Raw genomic sequence first — 19,422 nt, 5'->3', positions numbered from 1 at the left:
AAATAAATAAAATAAATAAATAAAACGGTCCGGTCACGTGACGCGCGGGGGCGGCTGTGTTCCCATGAAGCACTGCGCGACTACAACGGACTCGGGTTCGTGCTTTCAGTTTACGCGCGCTTTACGAGAGTGTGTTCTGTTGAGGGAAGAACATAGCGCAGATTTACTCTAGTTTTACTCTCTTAACGTGCATTATACACGAATCCGACCGATAAAGTGGAGTAATATCGACGAGAGCGAAGGACATCAGCCAAATTAAAGGTAAACTATTACATTTAACGTTACGCGGATTGTTTCTGAAGTGTCAGTTCCTCAGATCCTTTATTATCGTTAGAAGTTCAATAATTAACATTCACATCAAGCGTTTAGAAACGACGACATATTTATATAATGTGAACTAATTTAAGCCGATTCTATTGAAATGACGATAGATAATGATTAGGTAGTTATTATACTGAAGCTGTATGTAAGTTAACATTTCTAATTATTTATTTAAAGTGGGTGTGTTAGTTAATACTCGTGTGGTTTATTATTCTTCTGTTGTTGTGTGTCTGAGGGAAGAACACATCGCTGTCATGTCGGGTATAAAGCTGTTAGTATATTCGCGTTATTATTGGACGCAAAGCATCTTGGTGTAACGTCAATGTTGGTGTTTAAAAACTCCGGTCATGTTTCTGTCACTCGGGCTTCTGCTTGTGTGATAGATTCACTAAACCGGCCCGAACGAGCTCGTCTGGGGTGAGTTACTGCAGTATTCCCGAGTGAGAGCTGTCAGCACAAACAGTAGAAGTGTTGTCCTGTGTCAGATCACAAACACCGTCGTGTACTCGGTCTGTCGTGTTGTTGTCAGCTGTGTGTTTTCCTTTGTGTGAGCGGTGAAACTCCGACGTCAGTACACGCACACACACACTTCACTCTATTATTAAGATGAGAAGTTTTCTCCACCCTGGCATTGATTTGTTGTGATGTTGTGTTTGTTGTTCACCGTCCCTCATCAGTGCAGAGTAACCCGGGTTAATGTGCTTTCAGCTGCAGCCATGCCTGTGAGAACCAAGAGCTCGACGGCCGTGAAGAGAGCGACGGAGTCCGACGAGGAGCAGAGCGCGGCCCGCACAGCCCCGAGCGCCGCCGCCGAGCACGGTAACACCGGTCACTTCAGCTCCTCTGAACGCGCTGGTGTTTCTCTCCTTGTGTTCAGTGAACTCTGTTAAAGTTAGTCAGCTTCTAGAAGAGCTCGACTGATCACAAGAACCTCACAGAGATCAGGAGCAACACTTCTTCACATCTGCCTGAGCCTGACCTCACTAAAATCTTATCTTACAAACTTTATATGTTGAAAAGTTTAATTTAACCTGAAGTTTCTTCAAATCTGATCCTGGACCACAAAACCAATAATGGGAGCAATTTTTTTTTGGAATTCAGTTATACATCATGAAACATAAATACATCATCTCTCCATTGATGTGTGGTTTGTTCGGAGGATAATATTAATATATTAATATAAAATCTGGAATCTGATGGGAGCAAAAAAATCTAAATATTGAGAAAATCATCTTTAAAGTTGTTCAAATGAAGTTCTTAGCGATGCATATTACTAATCAAAAAATCAGTTTTTAAATATTTACAGTAATTTACTAAATATGTTCATGGAACATGATCTTTACTTAATATTCTAATGATTTTTAAGCCTATTTCACTTGTTACAATATCCAAGTAAAATGTTTTGCGTAACATCACGGCGGTACGATGTTAACACTTAACAGCACTGATTGTATTACATATGTAAACTGAGCAGTGTTTCTCCATATGTTTGACTGACTGTATTTTATCATGATAACAGACTGCGTTGTTAAACTAGCAGAGCTTAACTGTGTGCACTTGAGTTTTCCTTCTAACAGTGCAAGCATCTTCTCCTTTTAGTCATAAAGATCATCAGAACTGTTAACGGTTTGCCTTTATTTGTCTACATTCACAATAAAAACAATTCTTCGTTCGTAAAATAAGCCTAAAGAAAATAGGGTGCTGCCATCTGTCTCCTTTCGCGCAGCACAAAATAAACCGAAACTCAGCGTTTTTCATTCATTTTATGATTTGTTTCTTGAATAATAAATAGTTTTCTTATAGGCCTATTTATTTGGTATATATAGCCTAGCTTAACTATGTTTTTCTCCTCTCGCAGAAGCGCTGCAGGTGCATGATGTGATGTTTGTTGCTATTTGCACATGTAAAATTAGTCCCCGGGAAACAAATCTTAGTATTTTTAACAGGTCACATCCACTTATCCTTTCTAATTCAATTCAATTCTAATTTAAAATAATCTTGTATTAATCAGTATAAATTAACCAAAATGAACATCCCCAGTTGTGGCCAAAAAGTGTGAGAGAAAATTCTCTAGTGAAACTAGAGAAAATGTAGAATTCTGAGAAAACTCAGATTTGAAAAGATGAAAAAAAAGTCACCGTCATTATTATTTTCCATCTCATGCCATGATAATGCAATACCATCTGGATATTTTACGGCTGTAATGTGGTTGTGACTCTTCTGCTGTACAGAAAGTCTATATACTGAATTGTTTATAATGTAAAACCCTTAAGTGATGTTCACGAGTCGTTCTCATAGTTTTAACAGAAACACAACTATGTCAGAAAACCTGTCCAGATGCAGGTTTGTACATCAGAAGCAGTGTTCAGTAAAAGCCAGAACGTGTCAGAGTGTGTGTGATGTGATCAGCAGACACCGTGAATGAGCAGTGCTCGCTCTGGCCTGGGACACAGGTCTGATCAGATGAAGTGTGTGTGTGTGTGTGTGTGTAGATGTGTCTGATGATGAAGTGTGTGTGTGTAGATGTGTCTGATGATGAAGTGTGTGTGTGTGTAGATGTGTCTGCGGGTGAGTCTGTGGAGCTGGATGAGCGTGGTCTGGAGGAGATCTTGTCCAGCATCCCTCCTCCTCCTCCTCCCTCCATGAGCTCTGAGCCCGGAGCCCCGCGCCTCATGATCACACACATCCTCAACAGAAACTTCAAGTCCTACGCCGGAGAGCAGATCCTGGGCCCCTTCCACAAGGTAGAACTGCACTCACTCAGTGTTATTGTGTCTCATACTAGAGAGGTGATGAGTGTTGTACTGTAGCTTCACTGAGACTGACAGTATACCCTGAAGTGTGTTCATTCTGTCTGAACCGTTCTCTCATCAGCGTTTCTCCTGCATCATCGGTCCTAACGGCAGTGGCAAGTCCAACGTGATCGACTCCATGCTGTTTGTGTTTGGATATAGAGCTCAGAAGATCCGCTCCAAGAAGCTGTCGGTTCTGATCCACAGTTCTGACGCTCATCCAGACATCCAGAGCTGCTCTGTGGAGGTGCACTTCCAGAAGATCATCGACAAGGTGTGTGGAGCTGTACTGGGCTGACGCTGTGTTTACTAGCACACTGTGTTGTTATTGGATGAGAGTGCACCTGTCCCTGAAGTGTGTCCTCTGTGTGTTCAGGAGGGAGACGACTACGAGGTCATTCCCAACAGCTCTTTCTTCGTGTCCAGAATGGCTGCCAAAGATAATTCCTCCTCCTATCACATCAATGGCAAGAAAGCCACCTTCAAAGACGTGGGCACCCTGCTGCGGAGCCACGGCATCGACCTGGACCACAACCGCTTCCTCATCCTGCAGGTACTGCTCTGTCTCTGCTTCATCACTGCTGGGGAACTCAGTCCTCCTTAGTGTTGTCACGATACCAAAATTATTGTTTCGATAGCGATACCTAGTCAAGAATTGCGATTTTGATACTTTTTCGATACTTTTCCTGTAAAGGGAAAATGCATTCTCAAATATCATTGCTGTGCTTTATTTTAAAACTGGGACAACATTCTAATTATATAACACACTAATAAATGAACATATGAACAGCAGATATATTAAACATTTGAACAAAATATGAAATATAAAAAATAAAATAGAGCAATGAAATTCAAGGTAAAGAAAGAATAAATTTAGCAGCATTGTCTCAGTTATCATAAGAAACATAAGAGTAATAAATTGATCTTGATTCTGAACTTTGAATAAAAAATATGAACAGCGATTATATTAAGCAATGTTTCTGAACTCAGAAAATTAAATGTCAAAAGATAAATGATATCAATTTAAGCAATGGCATTCAAGTAAAAAAAAAAAAAGCAAATACAATTTAGCAGCAATATCTCAGATATTGTAACTCATTCTGTCAGTTGTGCAACCTTTTCTCTCAGAGGAGAAAACTCACCCAGTGAGCTTTAATGAGCGTCATCTTTTTCTACCAGTCGTGGACCGATGGCCACAGTATCACTTGTGTTCGCGCATGCAGCCTAGTGATGCGCAGGTCGTTTTTTTTTTCCAACCCACGGGTCCCGCGTTTATGAAATGATTTGGCCCGCCCCCGCCCGCAAATAAAGTAACATTTCTTTACCCACCCCGACCCGCGCATCGGGGACATCACGGAAGATACGTTGCTACTAGACTCATATTTCTTGTTCACTGAAGCTCCTCCCTCCACAGTAGCGCGTGAGCACGGCGCTATTAGCAGCGCATGCGCAGCTCGTGAACTGCTCTGTGAACTGTTTCATCCTGTCAAAGAGTTACTCAAGATGTGACGGAGCATGTCATTTGTTGTATGAAGTGAACCCATATGCCCTTCACTGAACGAGAGCGAGAGATCTTCTCATTCGTGAACAAGTTGAATGAACTGATCTGGTTTATGAACTAAATGAATGAGTATACAGGCCAGGATCAGTGAGCCAAGCATGTGAATCTCCATCAGCAATCAGCAGATACAAAGCGCAGTTATATGTGCTGTGCAGATACGCTCGTTTTCATATTTAGCATTAGTGATCGACCGATATTGATTTTTTATAACCGATACCGATTATTTGCATGTTTATGTACCCGATAACCGATATGCAGAACCGATATTTATTTACTGTTATACTTCTGTTTCTGACAATTATTACAACACAAATGAGCTGAAAAAAAAAAAAACATTTTATTTATAACAATCACTCCCTCCTTGCATACAAAAAACTTTATATTTATACACAAATAAATAGAGGGGTCTGAGTCCAAAAAATTTAAGTGCACTGTTACTAAGTGTCTTTGTTTTAAAATAAAAGCTTTGATGAGGTAAAAAAATAAAAACGGGTAAAAAAATAAAGCACAAAAATGATTCTAACATATTGGTGGGGGCGGGAGGGCTATTTAGGAGTGCATAGCTATTTAGTAGTGTAACTTAATACTCCCAGTTAAGCAGAACTAGGTTTTAGTGTAGAAAACAGAGTCTTTCAGCATTCTGCCCTGTAAGCCTGCTTCCTTCAAAAATTTCATGCAGTGGCCGTGCATGAGGCTTCCTGATCATCAACCCAGTCAGGTGCTGAGAAATATGAACAAACTTTTATCCCGAGACTATATAAAATTAAACAGCACTTGTCAGTTGGCATTTTATGATCTAGATTCAATCTAACGTTAGATCATGAAATGCCAACTGACAAAGTGCTGTTTGACTATAATTTAATCAACCGCGATCGCGCATGGAGATAATAAATAATTAATTTCCACAAAGCGGTATATGTATATGTGTATTAGCGAAATAATTGTTATGTAGTAAATGATAATAAAATCTAGTGTGTTTAAACAAGATAATCTTGTCAAAAGTTTCATTCAGTGGCATTGCTTGAGGCTTCCTGATCATCAACCCAGTCAGGTGCTGAGCAATATGAACGAACTTTTTATCCCGAGACTATATAAAGTTAAACAGCACTTGTCAGTTGGCATTTTATGATCTAAATTTAATCTAATGTTTAATCATGAAATGCCAACTGACAAAGTGCTGTTTGACTATAACTTAATCAACCGCGATCGCGCATGGAGATAATAAATAATTAATTTCCACAAAGCGGTAGGCTATATTTATATGTGTATTAGATAAATAATTGTTATGTAGTAAATGAAAATATAATCTAGGGTGTTTAAACAAGATAATCTTGTCAAAAGTTTAATTCAGTGGCCGTGCTTAAGCCTCCAGATCATCCGTCAGTTGCTAATATGAACGAACTTTCTCTTCTAGACTAATGGAGAGCAAATACAACAGATAGAGAATTAAATTCAACGCTTTTATTTTCAACATGCACTCATTCATGTCTGTTTTATTTAATTCATGTAAAGATACGTCTTTATTGGGGCAGGACATGATGAATTACACTACGTGACTCAATGAGTTCGTCTCAATTGTTTAGAAACAAGCTGCATAAATTAACTATATCAGGAATTTATGTCTCAGATCTCATTTGTGCATGTCTGTTATGTTAAATAAAGTTGATTAATTAAAGCAAACCAAGTAGAACATATACTTTACCTGTGCACTGAGTTGTTGTTGACTGATCCCCTCAGACGCCCGGGCTGCAATGGCGGAAATCTCAAAACGGCCACAAGATGGCGCCGTAAATCGGCGAATCCGATATTACAAAACCGATACCCGATTATGGAAAAATGCTTAAATATCGGGAAAAATATCGGTAAACAGATACATCGGTCGATCACTATTTAGCATACAGAACATAACTCCACGTTTAATACCCGATTAATGTGAATATTATATATGAACTGTCTGACCAAACAATTAAAATGTTAATGATGCTAGAAAACATTGTGCTTTGTTCATCTGAACAACTTGTTTAAACTATTTAATGCGATTATGTAAACATTTTAGTAAAGCCAAATCAGCTTAGTAAAGCCACTAATGGAGACAGTAGTGCTTTTTTGTTTGCGTGAGGAGAAAAAAAACACAGCCATCCATAAGGAGGCACTGGACGCATGAGTTGCACACCACACACCAGCATGAAATACATCTCTTACAAATCTGGAACACAGTCATTCTTTGAAGTATCGATACTAATAAATTTAGGTATCGTGACGTTTTTAATTTCCGAGAATCGCGATACTTTTGAAGTATCGGTGCACCGTGCAACACTAATCCTCCTCAGACCTCTACAGCAGCACGTCATGCTTTTCATCAGGAGGCACGGTGCAAACCATCACCTGCTGCTCTAGAGTTTTCAGGGACTCGCAGATTCAGACCTGACAGTAGCACACAGTTCATAAACAGCATCTGTCCACTCTACCTTCCTCACTTTAGCAGCACGTAGATATTGGTGTGTAAAGTCAAGGCCAGCCCAATATTGTGTGTGCTGCTGGAGCGAGGCAGGAGCCAGCCTCCTCCACTTCTTCATCAGTGTTCACTGAGAGCTGCTGTCATCATGATCTATCACGATTCTTTCTCATGCTGGTTTTAGTATTTTACATGTGGTCTGAGCATTACAGCAAACACTTTTCCCTATTATAAAGACAAAGCTTGTCAAGGTAACAAAAGAAAAAGAGTGGCAGATATTTAGGCCAAAGAGGGCCAGGGTAAAAATCAGCAACTGTTTGGTTACCAACATTATTCAAAATATCATATATATCATCTACAGGTTTGGGACACTGTGACAGTGAGTAAATGTGACAGAAATAAAGTTTTAGGGTGATCTCTCCCTTGACAGTAATGAAATTAGGCTGCGTGTTTAATAGACGTACTGTCACTTTAAGACCTGCACGCATCTGATATACAGGCACGGATAGGGTTTTCTTTCACATGTAAACCTTGTGTGTTTTGACTGTATTAGCACAACATTTTTATCATATTGCACAGCCCTTTCTAGAGCACTGTTTGGACTCTATTTGCACTGTTAAAGGGCTACTCCACCCCAAAATAACATTTTGTCATTAATCACTTACCCCGTGTTATTCCAAACCCGTGTGGGGGGCGTTAGTTTAATGATCCTGACTGTAACATCACAGTCAGTGTTACGCTGGGGTTTGTCTCTTTGAGTGGTCTATTACATGCACAAGATTTACATGAGGAGAGGGGACAACCCTCTACACACATGTGACTACATCTTCACTCTGGGCAACTAATGTCCTGCACCCCTAGTGTTTTTGCTTTACCCCGTGTTAGTTTGCTTTTGTCACAGAATAGCAGAGTCCTGCAGGTGCCATGTAGTGAGTGTGTGTGAGTGTGTGTGTGTAAGTGCTGTGGTGTCGTCCTCAGGGCGAGGTGGAGCAGATAGCCATGATGAAGCCCAGAGGACAGACGGAGCACGATGAGGGCATGCTGGAGTACCTGGAGGACATCATAGGCTCCTGCCGTCTCAAAGAGCCCATCAGTGTCCTGTGCCGTCGAGTGGAGCTGCTGAACGAGCAGCGCGGAGAGAAGGTACACTATACTGACCCAACATCTGAGCGTACGCAGCACAAACATTCAGCAGGGCAGGAAACAACAACACACAACCAAACACATACAAATACACCTAATATAAAATCACAAATAACTTACACAAAGTGTATTAGATTGCACAGAGCAGTATTATAATACTGAAGGCAGCAGTATAGAGCATCACAGAGCGCTTGTACACATCTTGTGCTCAGAATGATGAGCTTGAAACAACACTGAGTCACTGTATGCAGCTGCGCAGTCCTCGGACTCACAGAGAAAACTGCTCGGCTCCAGTTCATCTTCACTTCTCTCTTCACAGCAGTTGAACTGGCTCAAACGATTCAGTCTGATTTGGTGAACTGGTTCACTAAGAAGAACCGGTCAGATCAAACGATTCGTTTGTGAACCGGACATCTCTAGTGCAAAGGGAAGAGATACTGATTCGTAGTCTAAATCTGTGTTTAAACCTCGGTTACTGTGTGCTCTTGAAGAGTTTGATGGCTTGACTGTAGTAACTGAACGAGACACAGTCTGAACACTGAATGGAGGATGACAGACAGCTACAGCGGAGAGAAGAGTTTATGAACTGAATTTAATGACTTCAATATTAATCTGTACCTCACTGATCTATGGAACCGCTTCAGAACACTTGAAATATCTGCATGGAAAAGTTTTGGTGCTTTATAATGTTTTTGTGCCTTTCGTGGAGTAACAATAACACAGAATAGTACACGCACAATATCTGATTTGGATCGGTCTCGTCTGACTGATATTGAAAATGCCAGGATCTGAGTCGATACCGATCCCGAGAATCAGGTCGATGCATCCCTAACTTTTAAATCTCTATTTAAATCTTCATTTTCTCTGAATATTTATTTTTTTAATCAATTTTTACAATTAACTAGTCAACTTGAAAATTTCACTACAACATAATTAGAGTAACTTTTTTTTTTACCCTCTTGTTAAAGAAACTTCTGTTTTAAGTGCAGCATACATGTTGTCAACATTATGAAAATGTCAAACCACTTCTTAAATATCACTTGCAGAAAATAGTTTTTTTGTATTTAATTGTGCTGCTTTTCCATTGTTCTGTGCAATCGAGGACAGGTTTGACTGCTGCGCTCGCGTCTCTTGCAGCATCTCATGCATGAAAACGCTTTCATAAAACACGCTGCTCAAGTTATAAGTAGTTCACTCCCATCTTCTTGCATGTGTTTCCTCTTTCACTGCCCGTGTCACATCAGTTTCAACTCCAGCACATCACATGCGAGCGGTTAATCACTTGCGCTGACATCACTCTTATCTCTTTACTGTCTTTTATTGGCATGTTGTCTAACTGTTCATCATATGGTAATATTTCTATTCAAAATGGAAATTCCTTGATAAAAAAAAAAAAAATGTAATCTTGGCAAAACATTGCATTTGAGTGAATCGATTAAATGGTAAGAACGTCCCAGATCTACTGAGCAGCTTCACACAGGCATTACTGTCACAGTAGATTGACTTGATTTACTTCAGCTCTAAAACTAAGTGAAGTACACATGATGCAGGACACACACCACACATTTACACTCAGCAGAGCTCACTCTGTCAAACTCTTTACTGGATTGCAATAGTTCTACTCTTCTGAGAAAACAGCTTTGTTCTGCTGATACTCTTTGAGTTGAACATTAAGCACATTAAACCAAATTTAGTTTTAGAGTTTAAGGGAAATGTTCTTAAAGCTTATTTAGTGTCAGTTGTAGTTTTCAGGCCTGAAAATGGTTTCATGATGTATTGAGTGGATATACACCATACTATCATCTATCACCACAGCCCTAATTCACATCTGATCACCCTGTATGAAGACGGTGTAGTAACTGTGTGTGTGTGTGTGTGTGTGTGTGTGTGTGTGCAGCTGAATCGAGTGAAGCTGGTGGAGAAGGAGAAGAGCGCTCTGGAGGGAGAGAAGAATAAAGCCGTGGAGTTCCTCACCTTAGAGAATGACATCTTCAAGAAGAGGAACCTGCTCTGTCAGTTCTACGTGTAAGACACACACACTCCTGTGAACATCTCTGAGTTACTGATTTCACACTGTGTGCAGTGAAGGCCCTGTGCTGTTGCTCCATCACAGATGTTGAGTTGTGTTCCTGCAGGCATGACCTACAGAAGCGTGTGTCGGCCAGAGAAGCTGAGAAACAGCAGATTCAGGAGGACACAAAGGAGCTGAGTGACAAAAGCAGCCAGCTGACAGAGGAAATGAAGAGCAAGAACGAGGAGCTGAAGGGAGTGGAGAAGTGAGTGCTTAGATCCCTCTCAAAGCTTGAGTCAGGCTTCTGCTGCTGGGACAGTCCTGTGTGATCGTGGTGTGCTTGTCTTTCCTCTGAAGGAAACTGACCAAGCTGACCAAGTTCATAGAGAGCCAGAAGGAGAAGTTCACCCAGCTGGACCTGCAGGACGTGGAGGTGCGGGAGAAGCTCAAACACACCAAGAGCAAGGCCAAGAAACAGCAGAAGCAGCTCCAGAAGGAGCAGGAGAAGGTGAGTGTCCCGTCAGCTGGTCTCTCTGCAGCGGAGGCTGGACTCTGAGATCTGGTGTGTGTTGTGTGCAGCTGGAGGAGCTGAGAGGTGTTCCTGCCAGCAGTCAGAAGATCATCACAGACACGTCTGCTCAGAAGGAGCAGCTGGAGAAGAAGAAGCTGCAGGAGGAGCAGAAGCTGGCTCAGGTGATGGAGAGTCTGAAGGAGGAGACCAGCGGCCTGCAGGACGACAAAGAGGTCAGAGGTTTTTTATTTATGCTTTTGTATCTTATCAGTATATGTTTGTATACAGGTATTTTCCAGTAATCAGATGTGAGTTTCTCTGAGCAGTGCAGTGTTGAGGTGTAGCTCCTGCTCAGTCTTGACTCGTGGTGTGTGTGTGTGTGTGTTCCTGCAGAAGAAAGAGCAGGAGCTGCTGGAGCTGAGTAAGACGGTGAACCAGACGCGCTCACGGATGGACGTGGCTCAGTCAGAGCTGGACATCTACCTGAGTCAACACAACACAGCTGTGAGCCAGCTCAACCAGACCAAAGACGCTCTGCAGGAGACGGTGGACACGCTGAGAGAGAGGAGAGCCACCATCACAGACCTCAACACCAGGATACCACAGGCTGAGCAGCAGCTCCAGAAGGTGACCGCATACAGAAGAGGAGTGTGATCCTGCTGTGTGTCCTGGAGCCGTGTGTGTCTGACCGTGTGTGTGTGTGTGTGTGTGTGGCAGGACGAGGCCGAGCTGCAGCAGATCTCCCAGCAGGACCAGCAGAAGCGGCTGCAGGTGGGAGACATGAGACAGAAGGTGGCTGAGGCCAAGAGCTCTCTGTCCTCCAACCGCAGCCGCAACAAAGTGCTGGACGCCCTCATGCAGCAGAAGCGCTCGGGGAAGATCCCGGGCATCCTGGGCCGTCTGGTGCGTCCCTCACACTCACCCAGCCACAGAGACTCTCTGTGCAGCACACATGCTCACACTGCTGCGCTCCCGCTCCTGCGCTCACTCTCCTGCGCTCTGTGATCACGCTCCTCCTGCGCTTCCTGCGCTCACTCTCTTGTGCTCACTCTCTTGCGCTCACTCTCCTGCGCTCTGTGATCAGGCTCCTCCTGCGCTCACTCTCCTGCGCTCACGCTCCTGCGCTTCCTGCGCTCCCACTTCTGTGCTCACTCGCCTGCGCATACTCTCCTGCGCACACTCTCCTGCGCTCATGCTCATGCTCCTGCGCTCACTCTCACTCTCCTGCGCCCACTCTCACTCTCCTGCGCTCACTCTCCTGCGCTCCCGCTTCTGCGCTCTCTCTCCTGCGCTCTCTCTCCTGCGCACACGCTCCTGCGCACTCACGCTCCTGCGCTCTCACTCTCCTGCGCTCTCGCTCCTGCGCTCACTCTCACTCTCCTGCGCCCACTCTCACTCTCCTGCGCTCACTCTCCTGCGCTCACGCTCCTGCGCACATGCTCCTGCGCACTCACGCTCCTGCGCTCTCACTCTCCTGCGCTCTCGCTCCTGCGCTCACTCTCACTCTCCTGCGCTCACTCTCACTCTCCTGCGGTCCCGCTTCTGTGCTCACTCTCCTGCGCTCACGCTCCTGCGCTCACTCTCCTGCGCTCACGCTCCTGCGCTTCCTGCGCTCCCACTTCTGTGCTCACTCGCCTGCGCACTCTCACTCTCCTGCGCTCACTCTCCTGCGCTCACGCTCCTGCGCTCACGCTCCTGCGCACACGCTCCTGCGCACTCACGCTCCTGCGCTCTCACTCTCCTGCGCTCTCGCTCCTGCGCTCACTCTCACTCTCCTGCGCTCACTCTCACTCTCCTGCGCTCCCGCTTCTGTGCTCACTCTCCTGCGCTCACGCTCCTTCGCTTCCTGCGCTCACTCTCCTGCGCTCACTCTCACGCTCCTGCGCTCACTCTCCCGCGCTCACTCTCACGCTCCTGCGCTCACTCTCCTGCGCTCACTCTCACGCTCCTGCGCTCACTCTCCTGCGCTCACTCTCACGCTCCTGCGCTCACTCTCCTGCGCTCACTCTCACGCTCCTGCGCTCACTCTCCTGCGCTCACTCTCACTCTCCTGCGCTCACTCTCCTGCGCTCACTCTCACTCTCCTGCGCTCACGCTCCTGCGCTCACTCTCACTCTCCTGCGCTCACTCTCCTGCGCTCACGCTCACTCTCACTCTCCTGCGCTCACTCTCCTGCGCTCACTCTCACTCTCCTGCGCTCACGCTCCTGCGCTCACTCTCACGCTCCTGCGCTCACTCTCCTGCGCTCACTCTCACGCCCCTGTGCTCACTCTCCTGTGCTGTCTTCACAGGGGGATCTGGGAGCTATCGATGAGAAATACGACATCGCCATCTCCTCCAGCTGCGGCGCGCTGGATAACATCTTAGTGGACAGCATCGACACGGCGCAGAGGTGCGTCACGTTCCTGAAGAGCCAGAACATCGGTGTGGCCACATTCATCGGTCTGGACAAGGTGAGTGCAGGAGCTCCTGAGGAGACTCGTCTGGTCCCGTGTGTCCAGTGCTGACGCTCTCTGTGCTGTCGGTCAGATGAACGTGTGGCAGCAGAGCATGGCCTCCATCTCCACTCCGGAGAACATCCCTCGTCTGTTTGACATGGTGCGTGTGAAGGACGAGAGCGTGCGGCCCGCCTTCTACTTCGCTCTCAGGGACACGCTGGTGGCTGGAGACCTGGAGCAGGCCACACGGGTGGCGTTTCAGAAGGACAAGCGCTGGAGGGTGGTCACGCTGCAGGGGCAGATCATCGAGCAGGCCGGTACGTTCACACACCACTCTGGAGACCTAGGAGATGCTTCCTGATTACTGCCTTCAGCTGCAGTTTTACTGGGTTACCTTTTAACGGTTAAAATACACACAAGTGATCAAATAGAACAGCTAATCATTCAAAGTCCACTTATGTTATTCTGTGTGCTCAAGATCCTTTTTTCCTTCTTTCTACGTTATCTTAAGGGTTTGTCCATTGGTTTAGTATAACACTATACCATTCATATTTTCTCTTTTCTGTAATTTAAAGAAACCGATGTTTAGTGGACATTTGAGGCTTAATACTATTGAAAAGCACTTAAAGTTGGACAGTTTTCATAAAACTACAGCATGCAGTTGCATCAAACAATGGTATAAACATCATTCACTGTAAATTGTGATGATTAATAATTAATAATCATTAATCACAATTACAATTTCAAGGGAATAATTGACGAGTATGATTTTTGTCATAACTGTGCAGTCCTAATCTAAAGTGAAGAATTCTAGTATGTATGTAAACGTGATTTATCAGTTGTTAAGTGCTGGAAAGTCTTGAAAATGTACCTCGAAAGTGGTTGAATTCTACTTTGGGAAAGGTGTAGGAACACTGTATCTGCTTATACGTGCAAACATATTCTGCTGAACACAAACACTGCTTTATCAGGCATTACTTGCAGGAAAGTGAAAATGACTGAGCGTTTTCTGAAGACAGAATATACAGTGATCTAAAAACAGCTGTTTAGATCTAGAAACACGCAGAGCTCATGTTTGTTCAACAGCATTAAAGCTGTCACATTCCCTCAGGTACCATGACTGGAGGAGGAGGACGAGTGATGAAGGGCAGGATGGGCTCCTCGGTCTGCGCTGATGTCACTCAGGACCAGGTCAGGGCACATGATCACTTCACTTCCAGACGCACTAGTACACTAGCACTTTTAAAACTCTTACTATGTGCAATTTAATATTTTGTGTGTGTGTGATTGTGTGCAGCTGGATAAGATGGAGCGTGATCTGAACCGAGAGCTGACGCAGCTGCAGGACTGGCAGCAGAGGAAACACCAGCTGGAGGAGAAGCTGCTCAGAGCCAGACGAGAGCTCAGAGACATGAAGAACACACTGGAGAAGTACACCGCCAGCATCCAGGTGTGTGTGTGTGAGAGAGAGAGAGTGTGTGTGTGTGTGTGAGCCTGCTGTTAACTGTGTGTGTGTGTTCCAGAGCCTGGCCGAGCAGGAGCTTCATCTCAAGACTCAGATCAAAGACCTGGAGGCCAAGGTCATCTCTGCTGCTCCTGATAAAGCCAAGCAGAAGCAGATGGAGAAGAGCCTGGAGCTCTACAGGAAAGGTCTGTTTCTCCATCTGCTTCAGTCTCATGTGTGGGCCGGTCGATCGGGCGGCTCTTGATGTAGTAATGGTGTGTGTTTCTCGTCAAGACTTTGAGGCAGCGTCCACTAAAGCAGGAAAGGTGGAGGCGGAGGTGAAGAGGCTGCACACGCTCATCGTGGACATCAACAGCCATAAGCTGAAGAACCAGCAGGACAAACTGGACCAGATCAACACTCAGCTGGACGAGTGCTCCTCAGCCATCACCAAAGCCCAGGTGGCCATCAAGACTGCTGGACGGTCAGTGACCACAAACACTCACACTATCAGTATTCTAGACCGCTCGAGTCACAGCTACACCGAGCTGGGTGTAGACCCTCAGATAGATGAGGGAGATGACAAGAGCTCTTCCACCTTTATTTGACTTGTTCTGAAAACAGTTTGTGAAGTGTTTGTCGTCCTCTGGTGTGCTAGTAACCTGAAGAAGTGTGAGGACGGCGTGTGTCAGCTGGAGAAGGAGCTGGCAGAGAATGAGAAGCTGACGGAGGAGCTGACGGAGCAGCTGAAGAAGCTGGAGGAGGCGGCAGGAGAGATCATGCAGACGTACCAGCAGGCCGAGGTGTGTGTGTGTGTGTGTGTGTCAGACGCCGCTGCAGACACTGACTCTCTCTCTCTCTCTCTCTGTCTCTGTGTGTGTGTGTGTGTGTGTGTGTGTCAGCCGCCGCTGCAGACACTGACTCTCTCTCTCTCTCTCTCTGTCTCTGTGTGTGTGTGTGTGTGTGTGTGTGTGTGTGTGTGTGTGTGTCAGCCGCCGCTGCACACACTGACCTGACTCTCTCTCTCTCTCTCTCTCTCTCTCTCTCTCTCTCTCTCTCTCTCTCTCTCTCTCTCTCTCTCTCTCTCTCTCTCTCTCTCTGTGCAGGAGGCTCTGCCCGAGCTCCAGGAGCAGCAGCGAGGAGTGCTGCAGCAGATCAAGGCTCTACAGGAGCAGGAGCACGTGCTGCAGAAGGAGTCTCTGAGCGTGCGGCTGAAGGTGGAGCACATCGACACCGCCATCACGGAGTGCCACAGCAAGATCAAACACTGGGAGAAAGAGGTACTGAGCATCCTGTGCTGATGTGTTTGAGTGCTCCTGGTCTTCTGTCTGCGCTCACAGTCAGTCCTGTGTGTTTTAGGCCAGCAGGCTCTCTCTGCACCCCATCGATGGAGCTCCAGAAGAAGAGCTGCCTGCACTGAGCCCAGAGCAGCTGGAAGACATCTCCAATCCAGACGTCATCAAGAACCAGATCGCTCTGCTGGAGGACCGCTGCTCCAACATGAAGCCCAACCTGGGAGCCATCGCAGAGTTCAAGAAGAAGGTGCCTGAGATCCACCGCTGCGGCCCGCTGCTGATGACGGGGTCAGCCGGCTGACTGTGTGTGTGTGTGTGTGTGTGTGCAGGAGGAGCTGTATCTGCAGCGGGTGGCCGAGCTCGATGACATCACCACACAGAGAGACTCCTTCAAGAGAGGCTGCGAGGACCTGCGCAAGCAGAGGCTGCACGAGTTCATGGCTGGATTCAACATCATCACCAACAAGCTGAAGGAGAACTACCAGATGCTGACGCTAGGAGGAGACGCCGAGCTGGAGCTGGTGGACAGTCTGGACCCCTTCTCCGAGGGCATCATGTTCAGGTGTGTGTGTGTGTAGCCAGCTGTTAATGCTGCAGTAGCTGCACAGATTTAAAGCACTAGTAGGGCTAGTGCTGCACGATCAGCTGGATAAAGTAAAGCTGGATCTGTGATTAGTAGTAAATCTCCATCACCTATTCTCAGATGGAGCACAATTTACTCCACAGAGCCTTAGTTCACTGACAGATTACACAAAAAATTCATTGTACAATTATGATATCGTGGTGATAATGACAGGTGTTTGTGTACCTTCTGAGTGAACTACAGCTCTCTGTAGCAAATGCTGCAATAACTTCATCATAGTATCCTTTCAAATGTTAAAGTTGTCACAGTCATTGCATGCTTTACATGTGTTGCCCCGCCCCCGGAAAAAGGCCCCTGTTATAGGCCGCCTAATAAAAATAAGTTATTATTATTATTATTATTATTAATAATAAGTGAATAGGAGAATGAGTCTAATATGGTCTTGACTCTGGACAGAGACATCTGCTGGTTGAATCAGTCAAAGCAGTTAAATCCTCTGTTTATTCAGCTGCAGCGATGGGTTTCTTCTTCGAGGCATATTTTGAGTTTGTCTCCTTCAGATGGAGATTTAATGCTGACCACAGAACCGTGCTTCACTGAAAGAGATGCATGACTATCACAGCTTCAGTTCTGTCTAATGTTCAAGTCCCTGTCAAATCAATATTACATTATCAATAATCCAGTGTGCTCCAAAACAGTCACAAAATTTGCATTTTGAAGATATATTTTTTGATGTCAAAGCTTCTCGTTAAATCTTCTGACCAATCAGATGCTGTCTAGACTCTGCACTATAAATAGACTGAGATTGGCCACGTATTCACGGGATAGGGAACAGGTGTGATTTAGTCTACTGCACATACTGAAGCACAGTGACTTCACCCTCTGCTGCAACACTATACGAGTACATCAACACATGAACATGATCTCCTGAACCGTCACTTCATTTCACCATCATAGACAAACTCAGCAACCAGATAAAGTTTGTTTTTACTTCAATAAACCTGATATTATCAATTATTAATCAATTAATCAGAGATGCTTTTAATTAACTTAGTGAAACCTTTAATATTGGATCTAGAAAAATGAAAATGGGAAAAAAAGGAATTTTGGGAAAACTGTCTTCAATCGGAGCCTACACTAGACTTGCAAATGTTTAGAGGACATCTAGGCACTGATGACTGTCAGACACTAGCAGAGTTTCAGCAGCTGAAGCACAGAAGTGTTGCTGTAATGAGTGTGTGTTGTGTTGTGTGTCTCCAGTGTGCGTCCTCCGAAGAAGAGCTGGAAGAAGATCTATAACCTGTCAGGAGGAGAGAAGACGCTCAGCTCTCTGGCGCTGGTGTTTGCTCTGCATCACTTCAAGCCCACGCCGCTCTACTTCATGGACGAGATCGACGCTGCCCTCGACTTCAAGAACGTCTCCATCGTGGCCTGCTACATATACGTACGTACTCCTACCTGACTTATTCCCTGCGGTTAGGAGTCTAAACACTCCCAGGATCTGACCAGACATCATTCTCCATCAGGCAGGCTGAATTAATAATGCTAGAGGAAATCTGTCCGTTAGAAGTCCGTCAGCATTTAATAGGCCTGGGCAATATGATGGAAGGCCGTATCAAATCCTTTAGATTTATTCTGGATTCATTTTCCACTTTTTTCCACTGAATGCACTGAACACCGATCTAAAAATACTGTACTTGAGCATTTTCTTTCTGTTCTGTTTGTGTTCACTTGAGTCAAAAATGGCTGTTTATGATGATTTACTGACTAGGGATGTGCATTTCAAGCAAAAATAATAATAATCAATAATCGCTGGGTATTATTCACTTAGTAGTCGATAATCGTATCATTTTTAAAAATGTTCACAGATTAAGATTAGAGCAGATTCATTCCGACATGAATATTAGGCTTAACACCGTATGCTCTAAAACCTATTGTGGTGTACAGCACACTAATTAAAGTGAAGCGCTCTGGTCCACTTCTTCACACCGACCGCGTCCCAGCGCAGCACAGAGCGACCACAGTAAACCAAACCACACGCTCCGGCATGGTGCAGCCTAATCAATAATCAGTCATTAAATCAACTGATCGAATATTGAGAAATTGTGACCGATCCCTAATACTGATGTAGTTTTCTACACACTGTTCTGGCCCGGAACAATCTTTGCAGTGAAATGAATGGAAGAGTTTGAGAACGGACACAGATCCCCCCCTCACATCTGTTCTCTGTGCTCTCACTTGTGCTTTGAGTGCCTAGGTACTAAAACATTTAAATTGTTTTAGTACCGACTTGGTACCGAAGTACCGGGTCTTTTGACAACACTAATAGAGACTGACCATCAGTCATCCCAAAGACCTGATCAGCTGACCGTGATCGCTAGACAATCAGTCAGAGAAGCCCTTCTCAGTTCAGTCTAATCCTGAGAAACCACACCACATTTACAAGGAAGTTCAGGAAAACTACCGTCAGTTATACAGGAACTCAATAAACTGCTTGTCTGTTTTCACCCCTAAATCTAACATGTTTAGAACTGAATTCTCTGACCTTCCCCACATTACTGCAGGAGCAAACCAAGAACGCTCAGTTCATCATCATCTCCCTGAGGAACAACATGTTTGAGATGGCTGACCGTCTGATCGGCATCTACAAGACACACAACACCACCAAGAACGTGGCCATCAACCCCAAAACCATCGTCCTGCGGGAGATCCCCACGGCCTGAGGAACCACTCCTCTAAACCTTTTCTGTGCTCTTGCTCTTTCATTGCTTTTAATTAAAGATGCTGTTTTATACTGCGTATTATCAGAATATTATCATGCTTTTACTGCACTGCTGTTGAATATTTTAAATAAACATTAAATTTGCA

The 19,422-nt window shown here is 44.9% G+C and overlaps 1 protein-coding gene across 1 annotated transcript; it reads left to right on the top strand.

Moving 5' to 3' along the window:
- The first annotated feature begins 40 nt into the window (after positions 1 to 40).
- Positions 41 to 19,422, top strand: LOC127972319 (structural maintenance of chromosomes protein 4-like). The gene is made up of 24 exons (XM_052575749.1): positions 41 to 261; positions 1,030 to 1,140; positions 2,878 to 3,065; positions 3,196 to 3,387; positions 3,490 to 3,666; positions 8,108 to 8,272; positions 10,170 to 10,297; positions 10,408 to 10,548; positions 10,641 to 10,791; positions 10,863 to 11,027; positions 11,188 to 11,421; positions 11,512 to 11,697; positions 13,086 to 13,247; positions 13,324 to 13,549; positions 14,344 to 14,423; positions 14,530 to 14,682; positions 14,756 to 14,882; positions 14,971 to 15,160; positions 15,335 to 15,479; positions 15,783 to 15,956; positions 16,036 to 16,218; positions 16,301 to 16,533; positions 17,815 to 17,998; positions 19,119 to 19,422. Exons 2-24 carry the CDS (start codon positions 1,038 to 1,040, stop codon positions 19,275 to 19,277), a joined length of 3,846 nt encoding a protein of 1,281 aa, XP_052431709.1. The 5' UTR covers positions 41 to 261; positions 1,030 to 1,037; the 3' UTR covers positions 19,278 to 19,422.

This window comes from Carassius gibelio, chromosome B15, assembly GCF_023724105.1.
Source record: "Carassius gibelio isolate Cgi1373 ecotype wild population from Czech Republic chromosome B15, carGib1.2-hapl.c, whole genome shotgun sequence".
Classification (NCBI taxonomy): Eukaryota; Metazoa; Chordata; class Actinopteri; order Cypriniformes; family Cyprinidae; genus Carassius; species Carassius gibelio.
The sequence above is the reverse complement of the archived record's forward strand: the minus strand, read 5'-3'. Positions and strand labels throughout refer to the sequence as shown.